Source organism: Macrosteles quadrilineatus, unplaced genomic scaffold, assembly GCF_028750875.1.
Source record: "Macrosteles quadrilineatus isolate MER2022 unplaced genomic scaffold, UCM_ALF_1.0 Scaffold_2__2_contigs__length_208266976, whole genome shotgun sequence".
NCBI classification, from domain to species: Eukaryota; Metazoa; Arthropoda; class Insecta; order Hemiptera; family Cicadellidae; genus Macrosteles; species Macrosteles quadrilineatus.
In genome coordinates, this window is record NW_026542595.1 from 2,773,966 (window position 1) to 2,789,276 (window position 15,311).

The 15,311-nt window shown below is 35.9% G+C and overlaps 1 protein-coding gene across 1 annotated transcript; it reads right to left on the minus strand.

Annotated features, from left to right (window-relative positions):
• Positions 1 to 1,640: 1,640 nt before the first annotated feature.
• Positions 1,641 to 5,103, minus strand: LOC128987038 (52 kDa repressor of the inhibitor of the protein kinase-like). The gene is made up of 2 exons (XM_054407700.1): positions 5,056 to 5,103; positions 1,641 to 4,016 (listed from the first exon to the last, which is right to left on the minus strand). Exons 1-2 carry the CDS (start codon positions 5,101 to 5,103, stop codon positions 1,641 to 1,643), a joined length of 2,424 nt encoding a protein of 807 aa, XP_054263675.1.
• Between the last annotated feature and the right edge of the window lie 10,208 nt (positions 5,104 to 15,311).

Here is a 15,311-nt window from a genome sequence, read left to right on the forward strand (position 1 = left end):
TAAAGTTAAGCCTAGCAAGAGGCATTAGCTGGTCTGTAATATTTAGTGGGTGTAAGGTACAAGGTAGGGTATTAAAACGACCTACAGCCCAATTTTGTTAAATTAAAGTGGTACTTTGCCCAACACAAGGTGTTTTTGTTGGCTTAATGACCAGATTATTTTAAATTAAAATCAGCACCTTGTGAACCAGTGTAGAGTCAGTGTTATATGTGTTCTATGTCCTATTAAATAAATCATTTTTCATGCAATAGCCTATTTGTCACCAATTTGTTCTAGTGTAATTTGCTGTTGTTATTTGTCACCTGTGCCTTATTTATTCTTGTCAAATGTATTGTGTCATATGAATTGTCTTTATTATTTATTTTGTCACACTATTGGTCATCCCTAGTAAGCCTTAGTTAGTCATTTTTGTCCAAATTTTCAGTAGAGCAAATCTGTTGGGAAAAATTACTAGGCTAGGCCTACTTTACCTTTTACAGTAGACAGTTTTTTGGTTATTAAAATTTGTTAATGATTAGTAGGCTAGTTTTTTAAGTTCTGCAATAGTAGTTTAGGTTACCAGGAACCTTATGGTTACCATTTCATTTATTTAATTTGTTTTTATTATTGCCAAAACTCAGTTTTGTCTGGGCTGACACTCGAATTAGGCCAGAATCCACGCCATTTACAGTAAGCGCTGTCAAGTAGAGCCAACAGCAATATCTGGTTTTCTGCTAGCAATACAGTAATTTTAGTTAGTGTGTATACTCATAACAATTTGGTTACCCATTTTAGCTGGAAATTCGAGACATAGCCTGCGACAAATGTATTTTACTTCGAAGCAAGGAAATTAGATATTTGAATGCAATTTGCAATTTCATTAGGAAAAAATTTTGTTTTGTGTCCAATACAACATTTTGAGTAGAGTTTTGAATTGTGTGTAGGCCTACTTTTAGGAGGGTTTTGTGCCAGTTTATGTACAATTGTATTTTGTTAAGTGGGTTTTTTTTTTTAGCAATCGCCTTTGGTAAATTCGACGAATCTACACTTCTATTCGTAGTCGGTTGAGCGGTTTTGGGTTTCACCGAGTTGCAATTAGGTTAGGTGAATTTAAGAATTGGTCATGAACCAAGAAAAATCTTCGTTAAATATTCAGGTAATCGGTGACTCTCAGGGGCGGATCCAGGAATATAGTTTGGGGGGGGCACCACCTAGCCCATTCCCGTGAAACACCGGGGGGTCAGGGGGGTATGGAATACCCCCCTGTGGAAAGGGGGGTCCTCCCCCGGAGAAAATTTGACTTTCTGGTGTTCAAAAACGCAATTTTCAGCCATATTTTTAATATAAATCTTCCATATAGAAGCTCGATTTCTTATTTATTTCTTCTTATTTTGGCAACATCATTAATGTTTAACATATGCCTGAAAGGTTTGATTTTAGAGAAACCAGTATTTAAAAATAATTGATTGTTAACTGTAATAAGAAATTATCAAATTAAAAAATCTAGGAATGGGATGCAATAAATTAATATCGGTGCAGGCATATATCCTGTACATATGTGTTGTATTGTATTTAGTAACTCAACTCACAATAAACGCAAGAATATTAATTTGAAGTTGAAGATAAACAACTGAAGTTGACATCACTTAACTACAAAATGTTTAGTTTAAAGCAAAAGATAACTTTCTTTTATGTTTTTTAGCAAACAGAGTTAAAACCTCATCTGCTGAGATTTTTGAGGATACAGATTGGTTTATATGCAAATTGGCAAGTCCATTTAGTCTTTCCTCCGTAATTGTCGTCCTTAGATAAGTTTTCAGTCTCCGGAGAGCTGAAAATGACCTCTCAGCCGTTGAAGTGGTGACGGGAATTGTGCATATGATTTGAATCAAAACACTTATATTCGGCAGCGATGTTGTGTACCTCATAGCATGAGCTGGACACTTGGGGAAATCCTGAGATCTTGAAGCCCACATGTGTTTCCATATGCTTAGTTCTCCTTTCAGTGCATCGTAGCATGGCAGATCGTTTGCATACAGTCTAGCTCCCTCCAATACCAAATCTTGAAACCCTTCTTGAAACCTTCCTTCAGCAGGTAGGAGCATTTGAAGTTTGCCAATTTGTGACAATTCTGTTTTAGGAAATCGGCTATTAAGTTCACTGATAAGAAAATCCAAAAAAGGGACGTAAATAGAAGTTCTGAAATATTCTTCTGGTGTCCCACAGTCAATATTTGATCTGTGTCTTTGAGAACCAATGATTCTAGGCTTTTTTATATCTGATCCCATTTTAGTAGCGAGTTGTTGAGCTTTTTCATAAAGTATTTTGAAATTCTTGATACAGTCGGTTCTTTGTTCATTGAGAGATTTAAGTGTTGCGTCTACTAGAGCCAATGCACTAAGTACATCCATATACTCAGCTTGGAGTTGCTTTGCTAGAGGAAGTGTAAGGTTCATGAAATGTTCCAAAACGACCAGACCTATGATGAACTCAGATGAAACAATAGCGTGTAGCAGAGAAAACGCTTTATTTCCACCTTCATCATTAGAATGTGCCATAGTCTCCAACACAATGTGTAATGTGGGCAAAGAACTGAGGAATGTCAACACGGCATCATGCCTCTCAATCCACCTGGTTTCACACATCTTCTTCACTGCATTCTTTCCTTTTTTAAAATCTTCGCCCATCTCTGCTTCAAGTGAGTGTAGTCTCTTAGCGGAATCCCTAAAATAGTTTGATACAGATGACACAACTCCAACAGCATTTCTTATTTGTGGTATTGAACAGGCTTTACTTATCACCAAATTAAGCTTGTGACTAGCACAATGACAGTACACAGCTAGAGGCTGTATGGTCTTGATTCTTGCCTGTACGCCTGAAAATCTGCCACTCATATTAGAACATCCATCGTAAGCTTGACCTCTGCAATCATTAATGTCAATCCCCAGGCTGCATAGCGTTTCAAGTATCTTCTTTGAAATGCCTTCTCCTGTTAGGTCTACTACATTGAGAAACATCAAGAAATCTTCTTTGATTTCAAACTTCACTTTATCTAAATACCTTATGCAAATGGACAACTGCTCTTTTGTTGACATATCAGTTGTCTCATCAGCCATAATTGTGAAATATTTGGAAGATTTTACTTTTGAAACAATCTTATTTGTAATTACTTCACCACAACATTGGATTAAGTCATTTTGAATTGTTTTGCTGATGTATGATGAGTTTTTCCCACATGACTGGATGTGCGATTCAAGGTCTTTATCACCTGCGTCGATTCTGAACCTTAAAAGAGCCCTAAAGTTACCATCATTTCTTCGATCTTGTTCAGTTTCAGTTGAGACGTTTAGCAATTCACCGTCATCCCTATGGCCTCTCAGTGGTATATTTTGAATTCCACAAAACATAATCGTCTTAATTATGGGGATTAACTTTCTTTTATTTTCTTCTACCAACGCTTTTTGGGCTGTGTTCAGTTGCGTTACAACATCGTCATCTTTCCCGCTCAATATGTTGGATAAGTGTGTGGCAGCTTTCATATTATTAATGTGGTACTGTGCACGATCGTGTTTCTTAAAGATCTCCGTCGCCTTTTTGAAAGTTGTCAAGGGTTCGATTACCAAGTTACCGAGTTTCCCGTCACTTTTCCCACCTTCACCACGTCCAAAAAGAACACACGCCTTGCAAAGTCCACCACCCAATTCCTCGCTATACACCAACCACGAATACTGATTAAGCCAACTTGTTTGAAACGATCGATTTTTATTCCCTTCCCGTTTTACAGGAAACTTGAATGCAGGCGGAGGCGTCCAATGGTTATGAAACCAATCATAACGTTCGTAATCAGTTACTGCATTTTTTTTCTCCAGTAAGAGACCAAAATCACGAACAGGGATTCGCAATTCATTTTGACCCGATTGAGGTTCACTTAAAGATTTCACACTTTCTTCTTCTAGTGTGATTGAGGACGTCAGTGGCCTTGGAGGTTCTTTTTGGCTTGGAGATGGAGATTCTTCATCAGCATCTTTATTAACAGTCTAAAAACAAAATAAAAACATATCTTCAGAACAATTAGACATCCAATATTTTAATCCCACAAATTAAGATTTGAGTAAATAATATAAGGGAGATTAATTCTTTTTGTACTGCCTGGCAGCTTTTCTCCATTCTTCATTTTCATTAATTTTCTTCATTTTCTAACCTAACCCAATATTTTATGGGATTTTTTGGTTATTAATTGTCGGATCATAATGAGAAATATACCGTTAAATTCGTCGTGAAATTCCGCACAATTTGAGTACCAACAACATGGATTTTGGACAAAAAAGTGTTTTTTTCGTTTTTCACTTTTCCGGGAAAACGGTGCTTTTCCGCAAAAAAATACTATCATTTTTAAAATCAGCACCAAAAAACAAACAGATTAAAAAAAATAATTTTTATTTTAGAGTGGTGACGTAAATTTGACATAATTACCGGAATTGTTTTTAAAATTTCATTATGCCTATATTCTCTAGATTCGTACTATGAAAGGATTTAAAAAATGTTTTACCTTTGAATAAAAATAAAAGTTAAGTGTAGGTAGGCCTAAATATGATATTGTGCATTTTGGGATAGGCCCACTGGCATTTGACATATAACTAACTTAACCGCGAGCGAAGCCGCAAGTGAATTTTAGTCTAATCTACTAGGCCTATATGGGGCTAAGCTACCTAAAAATACAGGTAGGCTTACTAGGTTAATTAATGTACCTGCCAGCATAATGGTAGGCTAGGCCGATAGGCCTAACATCCATTAAAAAGGAGAATGAAATAGTGGGCTTAATAACTGGTTTAGCTATGTGAAAAAAGAAAACACCTTAATTGCGATGGTAAAACATAGGCCTACATTAATTTTGTTAAACCATATACAGTATCCTACGCTATCATTGGCGAAATCCAATCTTTCTTCTGGGTTCTGGCCTTTGGGTATTCATGTACCGAATATCATTATGTAAAGTAAATTGTAAAACTGATATTTAAAACGAAAACTATAGCCTAATACTAACTATAACGACATTTTGGAAAATAGGCTACTTACCTTTGTTTTCTTCACAAAGAAAGAGTCTATTGCAACTTGCCGCTTCATTCTTACACAAACACATAAATAACCTCAATATTCAGTACAAACTAGCATTACCACCTCAGACTGTCTGGTCTGAGTCAGACAAACACGAAGGCTACGCCACCCACACTCACTGACTGTGACTGGCTGACTGAAGAGGAGAAGGAGAAGAAGCTTAGCATAGCACTATAGCTTTAGGAGCGACGGCCGGCGAAAACTAACATAATTTTCACAATTACTATTTAATAGTTTACTCAATTTTGATTAGGCTACCAAGCATTTTGTGTACTTTTATTCGAAGTAAAGTTTAGTATTAAATGGGCAAATAAAATATATACCGTAGTTAAACAAAACAACTGCATTATTTTGTTTGGTTTTCAACTAGTTTAAATTTTTTTTATACACAGCTCTTGGGGGGGGCACGTGCCCCCTGTGCCCCCCCCCCTAAATCCGCCACTGGTGACTCTTATGCCACTCGATTTACAATTTTTGTCAAACCAATCGTCACTCAACTGGAAGATTACAGCCAATCTTAGTCAAGGGCATTCCTGGAGCAAAAATATCCGAGCTCAAGAGTTTTGTTAAGTTAAATAGTACTGCGATACAGCCACACATGCCACTGTTGTTTTTCTTAGGTAATAATGATTTTTTAGCAAATGTTGGAATTACAGTTTTTAAGAACTCCTTTTTGTCTTTTCTGAGATTATTACGTCGGAATTATCCTGGGATGGTAGTTGTGTTTACGACGTTACCGCATTATCCAAGGATAAGGAATTCTTTTTCAGCAATCAACCGCCTGCATCAAATAAACAAATTTTTGCTGACTTTACGTTCAGAGTTTACTAAGGTAATAGACATCCCCGACGAATTGAATCACATGCAATATTTTCATGCCTATTATGGAAGGTCAATGCGTCGTGATGACATTCATTTAAATAGCGACGCATTTGCGACATTGATTCCATCAATAGAAAACTCTTTCACCAGTTCTCACGCAGAAATGATTTACCCCTCGCCTCAAACATTCCAAATCAACCTCTTTTACCCAGATCGGAGCACTCTGCTAAAGTGATATTAGGTTAAGTCTTCTCAATCTGTCGCTGTCCCCGCCAATGCCCGGAAGAAAGTGAGTCTCAGGGTATCCTTCCTTTTGGATGGGCTGCCTTACACGTCTTCTTCCGTGCGTTGTCGGCCAAATCTTTTACCCCTCCCTTTTCGTCTCTCGCACCCTCACTGAGTTGATTAAAGATTTTTTTTTGTTTTGGAATTAACTTTCCACGGGTGGTTTAATTTTATTTTTTACTTTGCTTATTTTTACCCCGTAGGAAAGGGCTCAGTGATGGCACCTTCTGTGGCGACCTTGCCCGTCGAGTGTTTAGAGACAAACTCTCTTTCTATTCTTTCCTTTACCTCCCTTATTTTCTTTTCATACTTCTTAGCTTAATTAGTCACTAAGGTAGAGGTAGTTAGATTTAGGGAAAAATAGTTACCAGTTTAGTTAAGAAACTCAGTACTTTTATTTTTTACAAAGAAACAAACGAACCGGAAATCTTGCCTCTCAAGGAAATACTTGATAAGGAAACAATCTCCAGAATCCCAAGAAAACCTATTCCCACCTTTTTCTAGCGCTTACCGACGCGCAATTTTCTGCATGCGTAATAATTTGCATGCGAAACGTTCTTTATAAAAAAAAAAAAAAAAAAAGGTTTCAACAAGAACGGTTACTATCCTTCCAAACTCCTTCAACACACAGACCCCAAAACGGTACCCGCGAGTTCCATCAGTCTGGTTTTGAGTAGCTCGGCCCCAACGAACCCATGGTTCACCTTTTGAGTCCGAGCCAACCCGTCAGTGATCGGACCTCCACCTTGCGACCAACCCTTCTTCATTTCCACAACGACAGTCACCTTGAACAAGTTTTTTTTTATGATCATCTGCGATCTGATTAAATATTCATTTCCCCCAGCAGTATTTAATAGAAACCAGACAACTGCACAATCAAAGCAACCAAAAAATAATAAATAAATCAAATGAAAAAGCAAAACTCAATTAACAACTCTACTATTTACTCAAACTAATCATATTTAGTTTTTATATGTAATCCAGGCTGGACTTTTGCGGGCTGCTACTGGTTCTTTACATGACAAAAGGGGAAAAATACAAGTTTATCACTCAAGTTAGGTGCTTGTTTTATATTTACAATTATTAGAACAATATTTGCCATTACTTCCTCTTTCACCTCAGTAACCGACAACATTGGGGACGTACAAACGTTTTAAAAAACATTATTTCTATTTCTTCTTCTTGGTGTTGTTCTATGACTTTCCTATGTTTCCATAGTTTGCAAATCGGCTCTTTCAATGATTACTAAGAAATGCAGCACAGTATTAATTCAGTTTTCTTTTTAGTATATAAAATTATCCAGGCTCCCTCGTTTTTCTCCATTGTAATATTTACGTCAACCCAAATTTAAATGGTAAATATTGCATTTCAACCAAGTCATTAAAATTTAACAGTTTGTTTAAATTTAACATTTAATGTTTGTAGCAAACTGTTAAATTAGCCAACTTATTGACTGTTTACAATCAAAATATGTTCTTCTTCTCACTTTTAATTTCTGACAACAGCTGGAGTTTCATAACAATTTTTGTTTCCCATGTTAATTTTTTGGAGAAATACGAAACTTTAAAGGGCCCCAGGGCCTCACACTCTAATTATTTCCCTGAAAAGAAAGTTTCCTGCACAACTTCACGTTACGCTCTTTCCAATGACACCAAAAACATGTCAATCGGTTGAGTAGTTTGGGAGGAGTAATTGTCAGAAAAAACCTGCTTGCGTATTAAATAAGTACTAGTGTCCATGTTGCTCTAATTCGAGCAATTGCTAAGTATTACCATAGATAAAACAATTACAGGTGTTATTTTAAAACGAATAACAGTCATAATATCTGATGACTTGAAAAGATTCGACTCAAAGATTATGGAAATACTCAAGATGTACAAAATAGATCGATGTAATCAACATTTCTTGTAAATAACTTATCATTTTTCAAAAGCTAAACTTTTTAAAAGTGTTTTCTACGAATAGCCTTACTCATAGCCGCATTAGGTTGTCCATAATAACGATTATAAATTCAAAAAAAAACATGATTTCTATTTCTTCTCCTTGGTGGTTCTCTATGACTTTCCTATGTTTCCAAAATCTGCTCTTTCAATGATTACGAAGAAATGCAGCACAGTGTTAATTCAGTTTTCTTTTTAGTATATCAATTTATCCAGGCTCTCTCGCATTTTTCTATTGTTGTATTTACGCCAACCCAAATTCAAATAGTAAATAGTTCATTTCAACCAAGTACCGGTAAGTAAATGTTTGTAGCAAACAGTTGAATTAGCTAACTTATTGGCTGTTCACAAGTTCTTCTCACTTTTAATTTATGACAACAGCTGGAGTTTCATAACAACGTTTGTTTCCCATGTTAATCTTATGGAGAGATACAAAACTTTAAAGGGCCTCACTCTCTTATTATTTTCCTAAAAAGAAAGTTTCCTGCACAACTTCACGTTACGCTCTTTCCAATGACACCAAAAACATGTCAATTGGTTCAGTAGTTTCGGAGGAGTAATTGTCACAAAAAATCTGCTTGCGTATTAAATAAGTACTAGTGCACCTGTTGCTCGAATTCGAGCAATTAAAGTATTACAGGTGTTATTTCAAAACGAATAACAGTCATAATTTCCGATTCCTTAAAAGGTTCAACTCAAAGATAATGTAATCACTCCACTCCAGTTATTGAAACTGAAAACAAACTTACTCTGAAAACGAACGCTCTTGCGTGTATCATGTGTTTACTATGAACAGCTGTAATTAACACACATTCTTCGTCTGTATAAATAAAAAAATCTTTAACTTCATAAGAAATACATTGGGGTTTTGATGGCATGTGGGGCAAAGCCCGAGGACTTTTATTACAGGAATCGGTGAAAGTCTATACAAAAAATACTTAATTTTGACACATCGTTTGTAAAAATCCGTCCATTATTAATAGAGGAGCTGTGTTTCGTTGAAATCGCCTTCACGTATTAAGGATAGATTATAAGGATAGCTATAGATAGATAGATGTTTATGACTTTTAGACTTTGCCAAACAAAGAAATTCCCAATTTTCCTCTGGACCTTTTTAATGAGCTTAAAAAACAACCAATTTACTATATCAAAGTGTTTTTGTACGGTTCTTGGTAAAGGGAAAAATCTAAAAATTTAAATTTAAAATTCACATTGCAGTGTCTACTGTTCCTTATGATCTTTACCATCATATTAAATGTCAGTTTTTACTAACTAAATATTTTACATAATGTTGATTTGATTATTGTTAATTTTTGTTTTTGTATACAGTTCAGTTTTACATTGATCTTTATAACCACTTGAATTCAATACAACGATTGATTTTATCATTTACTTTACCATGTTATTCTTATGGAGAATATTGTAAAATATTGTAGTTTGCTTGTTTATGGATATATTTTGATAAAACTTGGGAAATTTATTTATTTTATTCTAATCTATTAATATTTTACTAAAAACCTCACATTATTAGCCTCCCTATAGCAGCAAACCTAGGTACTCGTTAAACCTAGTGTTATTTAAATAGATTTGATTGAAAATCAATTAAAACAAATGGAAGTTCGTTTAGTCGGCAGGTTTGCTGCGGTGGGGATATTTTACTTTCTCTCACTATACCATAGTATATGGAGAAAGTATTGTTTTCGTCAACATTTTCGAGTTTGAGTTTTTAGTGGATATATCCATTTTGGGCCCCCCTGGACCCAAAAAAGTGGTTTTCGAAGTGATGTCCGTGTGGGTGCAAAAACACACTTTGCAGTACTACCTACCCTGAAGTAATAAATCTAAGTACTCGTTAGACCCAATGTGTTTCAATTGGGAATATCTCTGACTAGTCTAAGCAAATTTCTTTGTGAAAAGTCGGCAAAAAAGGTCAGACAAATGGGAATTAGCATGGTATGCAGGTTTGCTGCGGCGGTGTTATAAGCGAATTCCCCATATAGAGAAAGTGCTATTTTTAAATTGCGCTTTACCATTATTTCAGATACTTGGACGTAGTTTGGCAGGAATGTTGAAATGCTTGATTGTAATCACCATTGTTTCTTATCAGAGCCTGTGTAAAGCATCACAATTTAGATTCCTTGATTGTATTGTCACATAACGCTCAACCTGTAATAAACGACCTTAAAAATAAAACGTCCAACTTGATTCTTGAACTACGATTTTCACACTGTGGTAAACGTCACTCATGAGGCTGTCAATGCATTGTTGCTAAGCCCAAATCCCGTCCCGCTAGTTTGTTGGAGTACAGAGCAAGTAAGCAGACAGGCGTTCTAGGGGGGTGGCGGAATTGTACCCCCCTGGAATTGTACCCCCTGCTGGTTTGTGACGTCATGATGACGTCTCATTTTCTCGACCAAAACGGCGTGTACGGGCTGGAATTGTACCCCCCTCATAAAACTTTGATATTGTTATGCACGAGTGGTTTGATTAAATCCACTGGCATCTAAAAACTGAACGGACCGGAATTGTACCCCCCTGGAATTGTACCCCCTCAGTTAGAACTCACTTTTATTTGACCAGTGTACGGGGTGGAATTGTACCCCCTGGAATTGTACCCCCGTCAGTCTAGCCCTTCTTATAGGACCGGAATTGTACCCCCCTGGAATTGTACCCCCTGGTCACGGCAGAAGAAGATGTACGGCCCGGAATTGTACCCCCCTGGAATTGTACCCCCCCCCCATTTAACCGAGGAGCTTGTCTATTATGATTACCAACTAAAATTAAAACAATAGTTATGTTGGATATTAGAGGGGAATCACACGAATGTGAAATGAAGCAAGTTACCCGACACCTAATGAATTGCTTGTTGTAAAAGGATATTCTAAGAAACTGCAAATTAAGGCCATTCAGAGTAACGTGCGAGAGGCCTAACAGACTTATTTGTACGTTATTCATTAATATTTTCTTAACCTTCCCAAGTACTAACTGTTCATGGGATAGCTTAAATTCACAAAGGTTAAAACTTTGACAAACTGTGAACTACTTTGTACCAGATACCTAATTTGGGACCACGTAAGTTTGCAGTTGAGGGAGGAGCCTATTTACCATATGGTTTTGAATGGACCAATGAGAACCGTGCGGTGTTGCCAAATCTAATAATACCAGCTGATTTGATAATATTGCTTAGTATATTTTAATTAGTGTTGTCAACGGGCGATGTGGCAAAGACGCTCTAGCCTTGTCTTGTGATTGGCTGGCACCATCTGCAAACTTACGTGGTCCCGAATTAAATTTTACAACAGGTATTTTGTCTACCTTTGCCAGTAATAACTGTTCATAATTTGTTACCGAATGAACAATAATGCACATTATGTTTGAATGAACAAAAATGAAATACATCAACTTCTTTTCACGGTCATATTAAATTACGTTGAAAAAGAACGAAGAAAAGTGACGTGAACAAATAAACATTTCATTCTTATAGCGTAGTTATTGTATACAAACTAGTTTAGCTTAGTTATTAGGCCTATGTGCAGTAATCAAAAGGTAAGTATTTCAAATCTATATAACCAAGCCGAAATTCGCTGCTTGCGACTCCTCTTAAAAACAAAGTTTCTTAGGATTTGCACTGCTTGTATCGTTTTAAAAAAATCAATCAGCTTGGGTTATAAAATTATTTAGAAGCTTTGTCCATGAGGGAATCAAGCTCAGCGTTAATTTCATAAATGTTTATTCCATATTGCTTGGTCTTTTATTAAGTCACTAAGGAAGGCAACAGGTATATCCTGCGATCACAAGAACATCGCAGTTATCCCAAACGATCACAGCAAATTTGTCGTCATTTCCCACGATTACGGCAACGCTGTTTGTTATCATCTCTTGCGATCTCTGATACAATGTGGTAATTAACCGAAAACGCGATTTAAGAGACACAAAAACAAGACGTGATAAGGTAACTAACGGCGACTCGTTACAGATTGCTTTGGTGGATACAGTATTATAAAATGTAAATTTCTATTTTCGCACAAAGTATTCATTTTGTTTGGGCACAGAAGTCCCAGGTATTTCCCTAGTCATTAAAATTCAATTTTTGTACTTAGTTTTTTTCGATCTCCCTGGTCGCAAAAAACATCCTCATTTTATTTGGAAAATTAATTATTGTTTAATTTTCATTTGAATATCCCATAGTTCTTTCGTTAAATGTAATCCGTATAGTGTTGAGCAGAATTTGTATTGTAAAAATGTTGTAAATAACTGCTTTAAGGTAATCATTGAATTTTACAATAATTAAGGTTTATCATAAAAAGTGCCAACTGATTAATGTTCATCAGTAAACAGCAGGCTTCAAAGCGAACATAAAGCTTTTTGGAAAATGGTATTGTGAAAGTTGATTAATTTCATATAGGTATTCATGAATAATCAAATACAAATAGGTTTCGGAATTTATGGAGTAAAGGGCTTCATCAGTTACCCATTTCATAATCAATGTTCCAATTAAAATATTACACCAAACTTAACAAATAAAGGAACAAGTAGTATGAACTACAGTAACAGTATGTCTTAGATATTTCAAAAACTGTTTATAGGCCAATATGAATCGTGTAGCAAATGTGATATAAAATAAACCATCCATTTATTCAACTAAACTAATCATTTTCATAATACCAATTAAGTTTATCGAGTGGGTGGGGGTACAATTCCAGCCCGAACACAAGGCAAGCTAGCTGTCCAAGAGGGGGGTACAATTCCACCCCGTACACATTTGGCTTTCTGATGGGGGGTACAATTCCACCCCGTACATAAATATTTTGATATTGGCAGGGGGTACAATTCCGGGGGGTACAATTCCAGGGGGGTACAATTCCGGGCCGTACATCTCCTGCTCTTTTTTATATCTAATATAATTATCCGCTTCACTGATCACTTGCCCACATTAAATAGATTAGATTTCGTTAAAATCAAAGTGTACGGGGTGGAATTGTACCCCCTCTAGGCGTGACGTCAAAATGACGTCAACGATCGCCGGGGGGTACAATTCCAGGGGGGTACAATTCCGGCGACCCGTTCTAGGTATACGTCGCTGTCAGCTCACGATATTCCGCCACTTTCCCTGGTGCTGTCATCCCACGTAACCGTGTTGAGTTCGAAACGCGCATAGAAAAATTAGATGTGTAGGGTTAAGTATCAAATGTATACAGTTCTGGATGTAGGCCTACATAATTAATCAAAATGCATGTATAATTTTAAAATTACATTTTATACATTTTTGTTGCTTTGTTTGTAAGTTAACTGTACACATCTTTTCTTTGCTTGTTAAAACCAAACAAAAGTATGCGAGTACCAATTGTAACAATTTTATTGTAATCAGCTCATGTTTCCTTCCCCTGGACTACTCTGTTAGACAAGTTTTTACCCTACGTAATTATAAGACTGAAATAAGCGATTTGCAGCGCTAAGAGTTATAGTTTTTAATTTGGTCAGAGCCATATAGCTTCATATACAATCTGTCAGTAAAATGTTTTAAATTTGGCCTTCAGTAAAACTGCAATACACAGTTAAAAAGTGAAAGTTTAGACAGACTAGTCAATGTGTGTTCACTGACACAAGAAGCAAAATTATCAGACAACAAAGAGTTTAAACAACGGTACCATTGAAACATTAACGCTTGATTCGCTAAATGTAAAGGAAGCTGTAGTCATCAGTCTGCTTCGTTTGAACGGCTTCTAGATTCGATAGCTGTTGACGCTAAACGAATATTCAATGCTATTGAAAAATTTTTAACACAATATTTCCTTACTCTCTATATTTTATTCAAATGTTATTGTTATTATCTTCAATAGTATGACATGTTTTAATAGGGAATAAAAATTATGAATTGTACACATTGATATGACGTGTAGTCTAAGTAACAGTCAGTGCTTTTATTCAACCGAAACCTTCTGATACATGACTCATTTTCATGTTTTGTGTGACTGCGTCAAATATTTACTGTTATTAAACGCTTATAATTGTTATAATTATTGCTCACAACAGTTAGAACTGAAGTTTCGTTTATATTTACAAGCAATTACCTGTGTCAGATGGTGGTTACACTGTAACTTACAAAGCTATCATGTGTAAGCACTCTAGGCTATAGTCTTGGCTGATGGCATAGTTACGGACCTGGGTGTGATTACCATGGCAGCGAGTCAGGGGTTAATTCAAGGGCCATAATTATATACATCGCATGTTATGATTATTACATTGGCAGTACCGGGGGATTGAGCTATTATATGGCTCGGCATTGTTTATTTCGATTGTAAAAGAAATATAAAGAAAACTAAAGTTTTATTTCAACTAATTTTGGACTTAATTATTTAAGTTTCAGTGGAATTTTCTTATTGATGGAAAATTTAACCTGGCAATCCGACTCTGAATCACCTAGCTCTGACCTAGACTCTTCTTTACCTTTACCTTATCTTTCATTATATCCATATCAAGGTATTGCAATACTTCATTATTTTAATCAATAAACTATATAGGGAATAAACTATTACCGTAGGTCTTACGGTAAGACCTGCATCCGGTACTGATTTCCTTTTTCGTTTTGAGGTCCCCAGATGCCAAAAACATCATCCGTTCAAATTAATTTGTATTCAAAGTATAAGGGACTTTATTTAATTTTAATCACCCGTTATCAAATCAACCCCTCGTCGAAGGCAACAAAAAAAGGTAATCAATATGTTTTCTATTTCTGGCTCATTTATCAGTCATTTATCATCTTGAAGAGTGGTTATTGTAATATCATAAAGTTCGGTGAACAGAGTTAAGCTACCTGATTGATAAATCCTAGTCGATGTGTCCTAAAATGTCTTTAAAGGCCCTTTCGTATGAAAGATCACATTGAGATTCTCTCCCTCTTTATACCAGCAAAGGGTCAACTCTTTCATAGCTCAATGAAGCATAGTACAAAATGCGTTTTGAACATAACACAGTATTCTTATACAGTATAAAACCTATTTTTTATAAAAAGTATTTAGATTTTAAATGTAATTGATTTTGTTCATATACATTATTTGGATATAGAAGCGATAAAACAACGATGAGTAGTTGGAAAACGTAGTTACATGGGGTTTTCTACCAATTATACTATTTATTTTGGAGATAACAACACTTGTTGTGTGCTTTTTG